Source organism: Oncorhynchus gorbuscha, linkage group LG10, assembly GCF_021184085.1.
Source record: "Oncorhynchus gorbuscha isolate QuinsamMale2020 ecotype Even-year linkage group LG10, OgorEven_v1.0, whole genome shotgun sequence".
Lineage (NCBI taxonomy): Eukaryota > Metazoa > Chordata > Actinopteri > Salmoniformes > Salmonidae > Oncorhynchus > Oncorhynchus gorbuscha.
Window position 1 is genome coordinate 23,936,580 of NC_060182.1, and position 15,782 is coordinate 23,952,361.

General features: G+C 40.7%; 1 protein-coding gene across 1 annotated transcript in view; it reads right to left on the bottom strand.

Moving 5' to 3' along the window:
- LOC124045714 (acid-sensing ion channel 1-like) overlaps positions 1-15,581 on the bottom strand; it is a 95,375-nt gene extending 79,794 nt beyond the window's left edge. The window contains 2 exon segments of the mRNA XM_046365260.1: positions 4,491-4,686; positions 14,456-15,581. Coding sequence (XP_046221216.1) covers positions 4,491-4,686; positions 14,456-14,817 — 558 coding nt within the window. The 5' untranslated portion in view covers positions 14,818-15,581.
- Positions 15,582-15,782: the final 201 nt, after the last annotated feature.

Sequence of the window (15,782 nt, forward strand, 5' to 3'; positions counted from 1 at the left end):
GCCTCTTCAACCTCAGGAGGCTGAAGAAATTTGGCTTGTCACCAGAAGCACTCACAAACTTCTACAGATGCACAATCGAGAGCATCCTGTCGGGCTGTATCACCGCCTGGTACGGCAACTGCTCCGCCCACAACCGTAAGGCTCTCCAGAGGGCAGTGAGGTCTGCACAATGCATCACCGGGGGCAAACTACCTGTCCTCCAAGACACCTACACCACCCGATGTCACAGGAAGGCCATAAAGATCATCAAGGACAACAACCACCCGAGCCACTGCCTGTTCACCCCGCTATCATCCAGAAGGCGAGGTCAGTACAGGTGCATCAAAGCAGGGACCGAGAGACTGAAAAACAGCTTCTATCTCCAGGCCATCAGACTGTTAAACAGCCACCACTAACATTGAGTGGCTGCTGCCAACACACTGACTCAACTCCAGCCACTTTAATAATGGGAATTGATGGAAATGAATGTAAAATATATCACTAAACAATGCTACTTAATATAATGTTTACATACCCTACATTACTCATCTCATATGTATATGTATATACTGTACTCTATATCATCTACTGCATCTTTATGTAATACATGTATCACTAGCCACATTAAACTATGCCACTTTGTTTACATACCCTACATTACTCATCTCATATGTATATACTGTACTCGATACCATCTACTGCATCTTGCCTATGCCATTCTGTACCATCACTCATTCATATATCTTTATGTACATATTCTTTATCCCTTTACACTTGTGTGTATAAGGTATTAGTCTTGGAATTGTTAGGTTAGATTACTCGTTGGTTATTACTGCATTGTCGGAACTAGAAGCACCAGCATTTCGCTACACTCGCATTAACATCTGCTAACCATCTGTATGTGACAAATACGTTTGATTTGATTTGATTTTGTTGACCACCAGATGCAGGTACCATCAGTCCAGTAAACTAAAAAGCTAATTATTTCAATTCATGCTCCACAGTGCCTCACAAGTGCTAAACCAACTGATCTATTTTGTTATCAAAGCTCAACTTTTTCAATATAATATGGTCTGATTAACAATATTGGCAGCCCAATCAAATAGCCAATACAGCTACCCTTTGGTCTCACATTCAGGGTCTTAACCAAGCCCATTCCTGATTACCTATGATATTTGTCACTGACTATTACCAAAGTGCTATCATTAGAATTATTGTTGAGAGATCTCCACTTAAAGATGCAAGATGTAACTTTTTGGGCAAACCGACCAAATTCAGATAGAAATGTGAGTTATAGATCTGTCATGCTTATTGAAAGCAAGTCTAAGAAGCAGTAGATCTGTTCAATGTGTGTTATTTCTATGCTTCCCGTTCTTAAGTTTTGTTTTGTCACATAAACTGAAATTAGGCAAACTATAAGAATTTTAGCAACCAGGAAATGGTCGGAGAAATGGTCGGAGGAAATGTGTGCAATAATAGTGCTTAAAATGATTTTTTATGATTACCCCATCTCTGTGCACCACACATACAATTATATGTAAGGTCCCTCAGTTGAAAAGGGAATTTCAAGCACAGATTCACCCACAAAGACCAGGGACGTTTTCCAAAGCCTCGCAAAGAAGGGCACCTATTCGTAGATGGGTGAAAATAAACAAAAACAGACACTGAATTTCCCTTTGAGCATGGCGAAGTTATCAATTGCGCTTCGGATGGTGTATCAATACACCCAGTCATGACAACGATACAGGCGTCCTTCCTAACTCAGTTGCTGGAGAGGAAGGAAAACGCTCAGGGATTTCACAATGAGGCCAATGGTGATTTTAAAACAGTTACAGAGTTGAATTGCTGTGATAGGAGAAAACTGAGGATGGATCAACAACATTGTAGTTACTCCACAATACTAACCTAAATGATAAAGTGAAAAGAAGGGAGCCTGTACAGAATACAAATATTCCAAAACATAAATAATAAGGCATAAATAATTGCAATAAGGCACTAAAGTAAAACTGTAAAAAATGTGACGAAGAAATTAACTTTTTATCCTGAATACAAAGCGAATACAAAGCGAAATGTTTGTGGAAACTTAGTACCACTTATTTTCAATCATGGTGGAGATTTTAGCGAAGTCGATCTGCGAGATTCTTAATAAATGCTTGTTTGATTTAATGGCGCACACCATACAAGAAGTGACAGAACAATTGAGCACGACTAGAGATCAAGTCACACAATTAATATAAGGGCCACTAGATGTCTTGTGATAGATTACATAAAATCCTTGAAAGATACCTAAATGCTGGTAGTTTACAGATCTGATGTTCAAAGTTTTTTTTTAGATCATAAGAAATTATAGTGGATGCATGTTGTCAAAAATGCCAAAATAATCACAAAATAGCAAAGTTGGGTCGGAGCTTTGTCATTATATTTGATTTGATTTTAGATCATCTTATTTCATTATTTAATATATTGTACATGTGATAAGGCCACACAGAGGGCCAGAGATTATTACAGACACCTGTGATAATCTAAAGTACCCAAAAGGGCCACTAGATGTCTTGTGATAGGTTACATAAAATCCTTGAAAGATACCCAAATTATGGTAGTTTAGTGGTAGTATACCCTCCCTTTGCAACCCTAACTGTCCAGATGCAATTTCCTGAGAGCCACGGCAGTCTTCAAAGGGGAGAGAAATGTCTCTCTCGCACGCTCTCCTTCTCTCTTCCTCTCACTCTCTCACACACACACTCTCTCTCTCTCTCTCTCTCTCTCGCTCTCTCTCCCACTCTCTCTGAGGAGTGCTGCGAAGACAGGAGGGGAGTGGAACAGGACAGTGTCGGCCTGCCAGGGCTTTTAATTTTAAAGATGTATTAAAGAGAAAAGACTTTAAAAAACACGCTGTTCTTAAAAATTGTCTCTTAAATCAAAAATCAAAAGGTTACTTTGAGCCTTGGGTACTTGTGAAGCAAACTTATCTAACTTTTGAAATACAATGAGCGTACAAACATTAGGAACACCTTCCTAATTTTGAGTTGCACCCCCTTTTGCCTTCAGAACAGCCTCAATTCGTAGGGGTGTGAAAAACCCAGCAGTGTTGCAGTTCTTGGCACACTCAAATGGTGAGCCTGGCTCCTACTACCATACCCCGTTCAAAGGCACATCAATATTTTGTCTTGCCCATTAACCCTCTGAATGGCACACATACACAATCCATGTCTCAATTGTCTCAAGGTTTAAAAAATATATATTTAACCTGTCTCCTCCCCTTCATCTACACTGATTGAAGTGGATTTAACAAGTGACATCAATAAGGGATCATAGCTTTCACCTGGATTCACCAGGTCAGTCTATCTCATGGAAAGAGCAGGTGTTCCTAATGTTTTGTACACTCAGTGTACATACACCCAACAAGACAGTTGTGAAACTGTGCATGCCAGTGTATGAGCAAAGATTATATATGATAAATTAATATTGCATAATATAAATCACAACCTCTCTAAGCCATGATTAGGAAAGTACACAGTTCATTTCATATTAGTGAAAATGGCAAATATCAATTAATAGTGTGCAGTATAATGACAAAATATTCCTTGCCACAGCTACTATAAGGCACTTGATATGCTCTGTCAATCATCATTATAGCAAAACTACTGTAGCTCTCTTTTTCTCTCTCTCCTCTATAACTGTCCTCTGGTGAGATATCACACGGTGTCCAAGACAATCACAATTTTATAGAAACTAAACAATGGGCAGAGCATAAAGGCAGTGTACTCTCCAAGACTGAAAATGAATGGAAGATGCCTGAGAGACTTTTGGCAACTGGTAGAGGATCTATCATCAGCCAACGCAGCAGGTTTATGGCGAGGAGACTGTAACCCAGTGGGAGATTTCAAAGTAAAACCTTATGTTGAAGTAGCAGTAGCTAGCTGCAGTAAACACAGAACAAACGTTTACGGTGCCACCCACATATACCATCCATTACATACAGTATCCCACAACTCTATGTAATGTCTCCCTTCAACATGCATCTTTCATCCCGTCTCTACCACATATTACACATCCACTTCCCACATGCATCTTTGAACACCAAGTCTCTGAGGGTATCGCCACACAGTATGCCGTGCCAGCCACACTCTACAGTACAAACGCTGTTTGAAGGAATTAACAAACACATGACAAAAAAGGGATTCTGTTTGTTGCCAGACCTCTCATACAGCATCTGTGGGCATGGTGAGTGAGCAAAAGAGGGCATTCATGCTTGGTTGAGTCACAAAGCACAGTAGGGCCACCACGCTCATTAAAGCAATATATTTCATTAATTAATTGTGAAATAGGTCAATTTTGACTTTGAGGTGCAGTCAAACACACTAGGAACAGACTCGGGAGGCAGAATGGAGATTCACATACTGTATTATACCGTTTTTGGGAGATACAGTAATAGTAGATTCTGTTATTCCTGTCTTTGGTACATAAAACTATTTTCTTGAAAGATGATCTGAGGTCTTCAGGTAACTTACCACTTGGAAGTCCTCGGCTCTACACTCGGCCCCCCGGAAGTGACATGCCAGCAGTATTTCCTTGATGTCATGTCCTGTGCGGTCGTAGAACTCACGCATGTTGAAGGGACGGGGCTTGAAGTTGTGGAAGTCAGCTTTGACCTTCAGGGTCTCCAGAACACTTTCCTCCACCAAATGGGTGTCCCTGATCTCATACCTAGAGACAGAGAGAGAGAGTGAAGGAGAGAGAGAGAAAAAAAAGGAGAGAGAAAGACATAAAGAAAGCGAGAAGGAAGGAGTCCAAAAGAGGGAGTTTTATTAGTCTAGTCACAAATGTTCAATTTCAGCATATTCAAACAGAGGTAGATTCATTCCCTTTTTCCTGCTATTCCTCTTCCCACTCTTTAATACCTTCAAGCAGACAACCATAGTCCCTGTGCCCAAGAATGCCAAGGTAATCTGTCTGTAGCCATGAAATGATTTGAAAGTCTGGTCATGGCTCACATCAACACCATCATCCCAGACACCCTGGACCCACTCCAATTCACATACCGCCCCAACAGATACACAGATGATGCAATGTCTATTGCACTCCACACTGCCCTCTCCCATCTGTACAAGAGGAGAACGCTGTTGATTGACCATAGCTCAGCGTTCAACACCCTAGTGCCCATAAAGCTGATCAACAAGCTCAGGACTCTGGAACTAAACACCTCCCTCTGTAACTGGATCCTGGACTTCTTAGTGGTCTGTCCCAGATGCTGAGGGTAGGCAACAACACATCCGCCACGCTGACCCTCAACACGGGGCCCCTCAGGGCTGCGTGATTAGTCAGCCACTGTACCCCCTGTTCACCCACGACTGTGTGGCCTCGCATGACGACAACACCATCATTAAGTTTGCTGACGACACGACGGTGGTAGGCCTGATCACGACGACGATGAGACAGCCTATAGGGAGGAGGTCAATAACCTGCCAGTGTGGTGCCAGGACAACAACCTCTCCCTTAACATCAACAAGACAAACAAGCTGATTGTGGATTACAGAAAACGGAGGGCAGAGTACGCCTCCATCCACATCGACAGGGCTGTAGTGGAGCGAGTCAAGAGCTTCAAGTTCCTAGGTGTCCACATCACTAAGGAATTATCATGGTCCACACAACACAGACGTAAAGAAGGCGCGACAACGACTCTTCCACCTCAGGAAGCTGAAAGGTTTACACATGGACCCTCAGATCCTCAAAAAGTTCTACACCTGCACCATTGAGAGCATCTTGAATGGCTGAATTATCCCTTTTTATGGCAACTGCTTGGTATCTGACTGCAAGGCGATACAGAGGTTAGTGCGGAAGGCTCAGTACATCACTGGGGCCGAGCTCCCTGCCATCCAAGATCACTATACCAGGCGGTGTCAAAGGAAGACCCTAAAATCCATCCGCCCAAGTCATAAACTGTTCTCTCTGCTACCGCACGGCAAGCGGTGCCAATGCAGCAAGAGTGGAACCAACAGGACCGTGAACCGCTTCTACCTCAAAGCCACAAGACTGCTAAATAGATAGTCCGGGTAGCTATTGGTTAACTATTTAACTATCTGCATTGACCGAGTGTCATAGGAAAGGGTCTGAATACTTATGTAAATAAGGTATTTCTGTTTTTTTGTGGGTTTTTTACATTTGCAAAAAAATGGTAAAAACCTGATTTTGATTCGTCTTTATAGGGTATTGTGTGTAGATTGATGAGGAGGAAAACTATTTAATCAATTTTAGAATAAGGCTGTAAGGTAACAAAATGTGGAAAAAGTCAAGAGATCTGAATACTTTCTGAACGCGCTGTATATGTATAGTATACTGAACAAAGATATTAAAACAACAATTTCAATGATTTTACCGAGTTACAGTAACATTTAACGAAATCAGTCAATTGAAATAAAGAAATTAGGCCCTCATCTATGGATTTCACATGACTGGGCAGGGGCGTAGCCATGGGTGGACCTGGGAAGGCATGGGCCCACCCACTTGGGAGCCAGGCCAACCCACTAGGGAGCCAGGCCAATCAGAATGAGTTTTTCTCCACAAAAGAGCTTTATTACCAACATAAATACTCCTCAGTTTCATCAGCTGTCAGGGTGGCTGGTCTCAGACAATCCCGCAGGTGAAGAAGCCGGATGTGGAGGTCCTGGGCTGGCGTGGTTACACGGCTGTAGTTGTGAGGCCGGTTGGACGTACTGACAAATTCTCTAAAACAACGTAAAATTCTCTAGCAAATGTTCTGGTGGTCATTCCTGCAGCCAGCATGCCAACTGGACGCTCCCTCAAACCTTGAGACATCTGTGGCATTGTGTTGTGTGACAAAACTGCACAATCTAGAGTGGCCTTTTATTGTCTCCAGCCCAAGGGGCATCTGTGTAAAGATTACAGTGGCTTGTGAAAGTATTCACCCCCCCTTGGCATTTTTCCTAATTTGTTGCCTTACAACCTGGAATTAAAATAGATTTTGGGGGGGGTTTGTATCATTTGATTTAGACAACATGTCTACCACTTTGAAGATGCAAAATATTTATTTATTTATTTATTGTGAAACAAACAAGAAGTATCACAAAAAAACATAAAACTTGAGTGTGCATAACAATCCCCCCCCCCCCCCCAAGGGAATACTTTGTAGAGCCACCTTTCACTGCAATTACAGCTGCAAGTCTCTTGGGGTATGTTTCTATGATCTTGGCACATCTAGCCACTGGGATTTTTGACCATTCTTCAAGGCAAAACTGCTCCAGCTCCTTCAAGTTGGATGGGTTCCACTGGTGTACAGCAATATTTAAGGCATACCACAGGTTCTCAATTGGATTGAGGTCTGGGATTTGACTAGGCCATTCCAAGACATTTAAATGTTTCCCATTAAACCACTCAAATGTTGCTTTAGCAGTATGCTTAGGGTCATTGTCCTGCTTGAAGGTGAAACTCAGTCCCAGTCTCAAATCTCTGGAAGTCTGAAACAGGTTTCCCTCAAGAATTTCTCTGTATTTAGCACTATCCATCATTCCTTCAATTCTGACCAGTTTCTCAGTCCCTGCTGATGAAAAACATCCCCACGGCATGATGCTGCCACCACCATGCTTCACTGTGGGGATGGGATTCTCGGGGTGATGAGAGGTGTTGGGTTTGTACTATACATAGCGTTTTCCTTGATGGCAAAAAAATCTCAATTTTAGTCTCATCTAACCAGAGTACCTTCTTCCATTTGTTTGGGAAGTCTCCCACATGCCTTTTGGCGAACACCAAACGTGTTCGCTTATTCTTTTCTTTAAGCAATGGCTTTTTTTCAGGCCATTCTTCCATAAAGCCCAGCTCTGTGAAGTGTACGGCTTAAAGTGGTCCTATGGACAGATACTACAATCCCCGCTCTGGAGCTTTGCAGCTCATTCAGGGTTATCTTTGGTCTCTTTGTTGCCTCTCTGATTAATGCCCTCCTTGCCTGGTCCGTGAGTTTTGGTGGGCGGCCCTATCTTAGCAGGTTTGTTGTGGTGCCATATTCTTTCCATTTTTTAATAATAGATTCAATGGTGCTTCTTGGGATGTTCAACGTTTCAGATATTTTTTTATAACCCAACCCTGATCTGTAATTCTCCACAACTTTGTCCCTGACCTGTTTGGAGAGCTCCTTGGTCTTCATGGTGCCACTTGCTTAGTGGTGTTTCAGACTTTGGGGCCTTTCAGAACAGGTGTATATATTCTGAGATCATGTTACACTTAGATTGCACACAGGTGGACTTTATTTAACTAATTATGTGGCTTCTGAAGGTAATTGGTTGCACCAGATCGTATTTAGGGGCTTCATAGCAATGGGGGTGAATACGCACCACTTTTCAGTTTTTATAATTTTTAATTTCACTTCACCAATTTGGACTATTTTGTGTATGTCCATTTCATGAAACCCAAAAAATATCTATTTAAATTACAGGTTGTAATGCAACAAAATAGGAAAAACACCAAGGGGGTTGCATACTTTTGCAAGACAATTGTATGCTGTTTAATCAGCTTCTTGATATACCACGCCCTTCTGGCAGATGGATTATCTTGGCAAAGGAGAAATGCTCACTAACAGGGATGCAAACACATTTTTGAACACAATTTGAGAGAAATACGTTTTTTGTGCATATAGATTATTTTTTATTGCAGCTCATTAAAAACATGGGATGAACCCTTTAAATGTTGTGTTAATATTTTTGTTCAGTATACATACAGTATCTACCTCAATTACCTTGTACCCCTGCACATCGACTCAGTACTGGTACCCAGTGTATATAGCCAAGTTATTGTTACTCAATGTGTAATTATTCCTTGTGTTATTATTTTTCTATTGTTTCTATTTGTTTCTCTGCATTGTTGGGAAAGGCCAGTAAGTAAGCATTTCACTGTTAGTCTACACCTGTTGTTTATGAAGCATCTGACAAATACAATGTGATTTGATTCCCACTAAAAAAAATTTTGAAAGCTTGACAATCAGTTTGAGCAGACTTGAGCTCTTAAGAATAAGATGTGAATATATGGAAATGGCATAAATTATTGTTGAGAGGTTTTTAGACACAAGCACACAGTGACCATACATAAAATACATTGATTGTGAATCTCTTTAGTTTTGGTTTATTAATATAAATTGAATTCTCCCAACTCAAACTGTCTTTCTATTACCTTTTCCAAGGATTAAGCTGTAGTAACCTTGATCTAGCTTGATCATGAGACATACTCTACTAGAAGTGTTGCACTAGCTGCCTCAGCTGCAAGTCTGGCTGGAAAGACTAGCCTTGATGAAAAGCTCTCTCACACAACGTCCACTTATAAAATGTACTTTGTTACTTAAAAAACATATAAACAACTCACTTATAAAACATATTATATAAACAACTCACATAGAAAACATGTTTGCGTGCATGTTTGTCCACAAGTCTATAAATCATGTGTACCTAGTGCCCTCACACGTTTATTTTGTGTTCTGTAGCCTATTGAACTCTGGGTGTAGTATGTAGTGTACATGTATGTACTGTACATGTATATACCCATGTTTGTATTTGTGTGTGTGTGATTGCGTCTGTGTGTGCATGCGTCTGTGTGTGCATGCGTCTGTGTGTGCATGCGTGTGTGAGAGAGCGGCAACACGTGTGTGTGCTTGTCCTCATTCCATCTACTCACAGAATAATTGCACGTGAGTCACAGTGGGAAGGGAGAGTCATCCCACTCACACAACATTATCAGTGGGAGTTCATCTTTTAATACAGCAGCTAAGAGGCCAGCTAAATCTGACCATAATGTTTGCCTGCTGCCCAGCAAGAATACATAGCAGCATAACGTCAACTGGCACACTCCATATTGACTTGGCGATGCCGTGCTGTGGTATCACTAAACACGTCAAAACTTTATAGGGATGTAAAATAATGAGCAGGATTTAGGCTTTTTCAAATAGGGTTGGCTCATAAGAAGGGGATTATAGTCAGATTTGTGCTCAGGAACAATTGGTGTTGGCAGTGTAAATGGACACACAACAAATCTCAAAAGTAGAGTGTTGCATTAAACTGTATGGCCAATCTATTTTAAAAAAGACTAGGGGTTACAGGGCCATCAAATCCCCTGAGAAATCTAAGTTCAGTAGAAAGCCAGAATCATCAAACTGAAAGCCATTAAACATTGAATTGCCTACCTACTATTCCACCTCTCAAATTTGGTTCAAAACTTCATTATGCCGATGAGGTGAGAGCATGGCCCAGTACCTCGGAAGGTACTGATCTGATCCAATTTAGATGTTCTCTCTGGCTGTTGCTAAGTGCCATCTCAGGCAAAGCCTTCCGTTGATTAAAGGAGGACTTAATAGAGTTGAGACCTTTGCTCCCCAATATTGTTGCAGTGGACAAAGCTGCCAAGTGTGCACTCACAGTATGAAATAAAATCCCACAAGCACACACGCCTGATAGAATCAGCCCCGGCCGACACTTTTTCCCTAGTATGGGTGGATTTTTAATATCACGCCACAAACTATTTCCCCAGACCAGCCATTGCAAACACTGAAAGTGGCAGGAAGAGAGAGAAAGAAACAGAGGGTAGAAAGAGAGAGACAGAGTGATGCTCAATTGGATTTCACACCAAAAGTGCTCTCATTTCTGGATGAGGGCTTAACAAATGAGGGAATAACTACATCGCCTCTCTACCTTGGGAGAAGGGATAAGTGAATAATCACCAACTCTAATTTGCCAAACAATTCAAATGTTTTGAAAGTTGTGGAAAAAAATTGCGGAAAAAAGCCTGATATTTTCCTCTCTGCTAAGCAACCATTCTCAGTGACTCCCTGAATGGAAAAAGCAGAGACTTCTTGAAAACAGCAATTGTTAAATTCTCCCTCTTGGGAAATGAAAAGCTTGCCCTTTTATCTCATCTACAGAGTTCTTTCTTTTCTGAAGAATATGGGTTCAACATAACATTATAAATGCTGCCTCAGACGAAGTGCCCACGAGATTATGGAACGTTGGGCTACCATTTCAAACAGATACCGGGTCTGCTGTCATATGATATTACATTGGAACTGATCGCTGTTGATAATGTGACACAAGTTTCTTCCTCTGAGATGGAGGACAAGGATATTTACTCATTCATAAAGCTTAATTCACAAATATGTACAATTTCTATCTCTCAAGAAACAGAAATCTACACCAGATGTTACATTGTACAAAGCTTATCAGCCATACCACCGTAAATGAAGTGCTAATTTTAGTGACAGTGTGGAATTGTCATAAATGATTGAAATGGGGACATTTCCCCCTGAATGAAAACCAAACCACCAAACACACTGGTGCCTGTTGGGCCTTATATCCCTAATTATATCAGTTCTAGTTTTTCTTTCCATCTTTTTCAGCCATCTCTCATCTGCTCCCTCCTATCTATCTCTTGTCTCTTCACTCCCTCTCTCTTTCTCGCTCTCTCTGCTGTCTCTCTGTCCAGTGACAGTCCTTCCTCTACACTTGTGTGTGTGTGTCCTTCCTGTAACTCCACGTCAGATGCTGTGTGCGTTGAGGAAATGCAGCAGCTGTTGCTGCAAAGTCCAGCAGGCGTCAACAATCAAACAGGGAGAGATGCAGAGTCAGACAGGACTGCTGTGATTGTCTCATCAACCATCAGCACTGACATTTCCAAGACGAAACTGACACCATGGGGATAGCAGTGTGTTTATCACAGTGTCTCAGGCTGGTATTAAACATAAACTGTCTGTATGGAAATATGATGCACCCCCGCCGCCCTCTTCACCACTCCCTCCTCTTCTTGCCCATGTCTAGTTCACAGTTTACAATATCATTTTAATTTTAAATTTTTAAGTTTAGATAACTATACATTTTCTGTCATTCCTAGTGGAAACATCAAGCAACTGTAGGTTTGGAGTAGGGTAACAATGAGGTCGATGAAATGCTGGGACTACAATGACAATATACAGAAAAGACTGTGGAGAGCGATCTTTAAGAGTCAACAAAATGCATTCTTTCAAATATGGTTTAACTTTGGCTCACGTTAATCAGAGCCATCAGAGCCCTGTTCCAGCGTTTTAAGTCCCACATTTCTTGTTATTCCAAGTTGTAGACTACATGGAGCCTTGGACCAATGAGCGAGGCGTTAATAGCATTCTCTCACTGAGCTGCTCTTGTTCTTCTCTGGGGTTTTGTGACGGAGAAGTCCTCTCGGCTCATCCATCCAAGGCAGACAAATCGGGGCTCTCTCTAAGCGTGGCTGGCATGACTCACCAACAGTAAGGAAATGGAAGTATCAGAGTGACAAAGTGCTTCCTGAGGATGTAACTACCTTGAGGTAACTACTGACTATGACTAATTAACTCTCTTTGATTCCCCCCTCCCCCACAGTGGTAAAATGCCCCCAGCCTTTAATTTTCACAGAAACCATTTCATGTCACCAACACTTTCCCTGGCTCCCACTACTCTCGCTCAACTAAAAATGTAATCGCTCATCTCAATTCCTTATCTCACTCCAAAAAAAGATTGAGGTAAATGTATGTAATATTTGTCATTAAGAAAACGTAATATACAGTGAGCTCCAAAAAATATTGGGAGCGTGACAATTTTTTTGTTTGTTTTAGGAGTGTACTCAAGCACTATGGATTTGAAATGATAGAGTGCAGACTGTCAGACTGAGCATAACCGTTTAGAAATTACAGCCCTTTCTGTACATGGTCTCCCCATTTTAGGGGACCAAAACTATTGGGACAAATTCAGTTATGTATTAAAAAGTATTCATAGCATGCAATGACTACATCAAACTTCTGACTCTTCAAATTTCTTGGATGAATTTGCAGTTTGTTTTGGTTGTGTTTCAGATTATTTTGTGGCCAATGGAAAGGAATGGTAAATAATGTATTGTGTCATTTTGGAGTCACTTTTATTGTAAATAAGAATAGAATGTGTTTCTAAACACTTCTATATTAATGTGGATGCTACCACGGATAATCCTGAATGAATAGTGAATAAATGAGTGAAATATCGTTTTTATAAATACAATTTTTTTTTAATGTACTTTTATTATTTGTATTTTTTATGTAAAACTGCCTTATTGATTAAGGGATTGTAAGTAAGCATTTCACTGATGTATTTGGCACATGTGACAAATAACATTTGATTTGATTTATCATGGTAGCATCCACATTAATGTACTATTTAGAAACATATTCTATTCTTATTTACAATAAAAGTGACTCCAAAATGACACAATACATTATTTACCATTCCTTTCCATTGGCCACAAAATAATCTGAAACACAACCAAAACAAACTGCAAATGCATCCAACAAATGTGTTGAGTCCAATTTGTAAGTCGCTCTGGATAAGAGCGTCTGCTAAATGACTTAAATGTAAAAATGTAAATGTTGAGTCACAAGCTTGATGTGGTCATTGTGTGCTATGAATATAGGACCAAATACTTTACTTTTTACTACATTAACATACATAAGTGAATTTGTCCCAATACTTTTGGTCCACTAAAATGTGGGGACTTTGTACAAAAAGTGCTGTTATTTATAAACGGTTCACCCGATATGGATGAAAATACCCTCAAATTATAGCTGACAGACTGCATTTTAATCCCATAGTCATTGTATCATTTCAAACCCAAAGTGCTGGAGTACAGAGCCTAAACAACAAAAAATGTGTCACTGTCCCAAAACCTTTGGAGCCTCACTGTATGCAAACTGATGAAGTTAGTTAGATTTTATATATATATATATATATATATATATATATATATATATATATATATATATATATATATATATATGAGAGAGAGTTATGATTATAGAATATTTTGAGGTAAATGTATGTAATATTTTGTCATTTAGAAAAAGTTATATATGTAATCTAATTAAGTTAAATATATGAAGTTAGATATATGTATGTATACACAGTATATACCAGTAGGGGAGGCTAAAGATAAATAATCCACTTGTTTACTATAGAAAAATTGTGTAATCAGTTATGGTGAGTATGTTTGGGGAAAAACACACCCTTTCAAAGTTTCTATCTTTATAAAAAGAAAACTATTAATTGTGCCAACTTATTTCCTGTAAAAAATGCGTTTGCCTAAGGATGCACAGCGAATTTGCAATTGTTAAAATCTTGGTGTTAAGGTAAAAAGTGTTGTGAGTGTTGCTTTTAGTAGGGTTAATACACAACCCACTGGACACAGACATCAGTTCAACGTCTAGTTTTGATTTGCATTTGGTTGAGTTGGCAACTAACATATATTCAACGAGAAATCAACAAAACATTTCACCATCAATAAATGAAGGTTCAAATGTGGGTGAAAAAAATACTAAATGGCCTTACATTGATGACTTTTTACAAATTTTTGCTGGATCTGAAATGTCATCATTTCAGGGCTCTGGACAAAAGTAACCTAGTGCATTCTATAGAGAATCGCGTGCCACTTGCGTGTGACTTGTTTACATCACCTCTGGTTGAGCAGCGCTAGCAGCTCCCCTGCGTGGTACAGGTCATTGCGCGTCACGCGACTGAAGCGGAACGAGTTGAGGTTGCAGAACGTGACAGCGGGGAACACCATCACCGGGGTCGAGATCTCGTCCAGTTTGGTGACGTGTGGGTACTCCAGGTAGAAGTGTATTCGGTCCACGCAGACAAACAGTAAGAAAGTCAAGGAGCCCAGGAAGAACACGACCCATAGACAGCGCTTGATGCAGACCCTCTCATAGGTGAAAATGTGCGAAATTCCGTGCAGCGTTGAGTTTTGCGCAAAAGCCTCAACTGGGGGTGGCTGGTTGCAGTCCATTTCTTCGGATTCTACTTTGAGTTCCATTGTGCTCACAGTCTCGCTTAATGGCTATAAAGAATACTGAGTGACATTGAAATCGTTTGCAGTTCAGAAGGCAGGTAATTACTACACCTCACAATAGCCTACATATTCAACTATCTCTCCAAGCTAATAAAAACACATGCAATCGTCAATATTGGTGCACTTATGCGATCTATGGGAATATGTTTCATATAAAATTCATACCATGCACATGTGGCATCTCCAATGCACCTGTCAATAAAAGTAATAGCTATTTAACAACTAGTCCCCCGAACGTGCGGAAAGCCAGCGCGAGATTTGCTGTCGATTTGCATCATTCAAAAGGCGGGTTGCAAAAACAGACCAACGATTGATTCCCTCCTCAGAAGCGCAAGAATTCACAGTAAGAGTAAAAAAATTAACCAAATAATTGAAGAGTATGATTCACCAAAATGCTCCTATTTTCCGTATAAAAGTCCCCATCCTCAGTGGACGGCGTTGGGAGACGCTGTTTTATCAAGTCCAGGTAGCCGATCTCAAAGCGCAAGGCATTAGCCTACAGCGGTGAAAAATATAGACAACGTTCCGTCATTCCAGCGTCGGTCGCAGATGAGTGAGTGAACTAGGTCTCTTCCGTGTTGACTGTCCAGCTTCAGCTCATTGTTTATTAAGAGTAGGCTAGCTAGTTCATATCCGTCGTTCTGTTGCGACTGTCTGTTGGCAGGACCGTGGTCCTATATCCGCAGGGGAGAGGTCCGAGACAGGAGAAGTTCCTAGGGACTGGGAGCTTCGTGGTTGGATTGGTCAGTTGTGACTTGTGAGCATTTTTTTTCATAATGAGTAGTGTCTAGCACTGGCAGCTGGCAGTGAGAGCACAGTGCAAGGGAGTGGACCTGTCCTGCACACAGATATATTAACTGTGGCATGCAGTTGTGATATGAGTAAACTCCCCTATCATGCAAAAATATGATGGGGAATGCAACAGAATG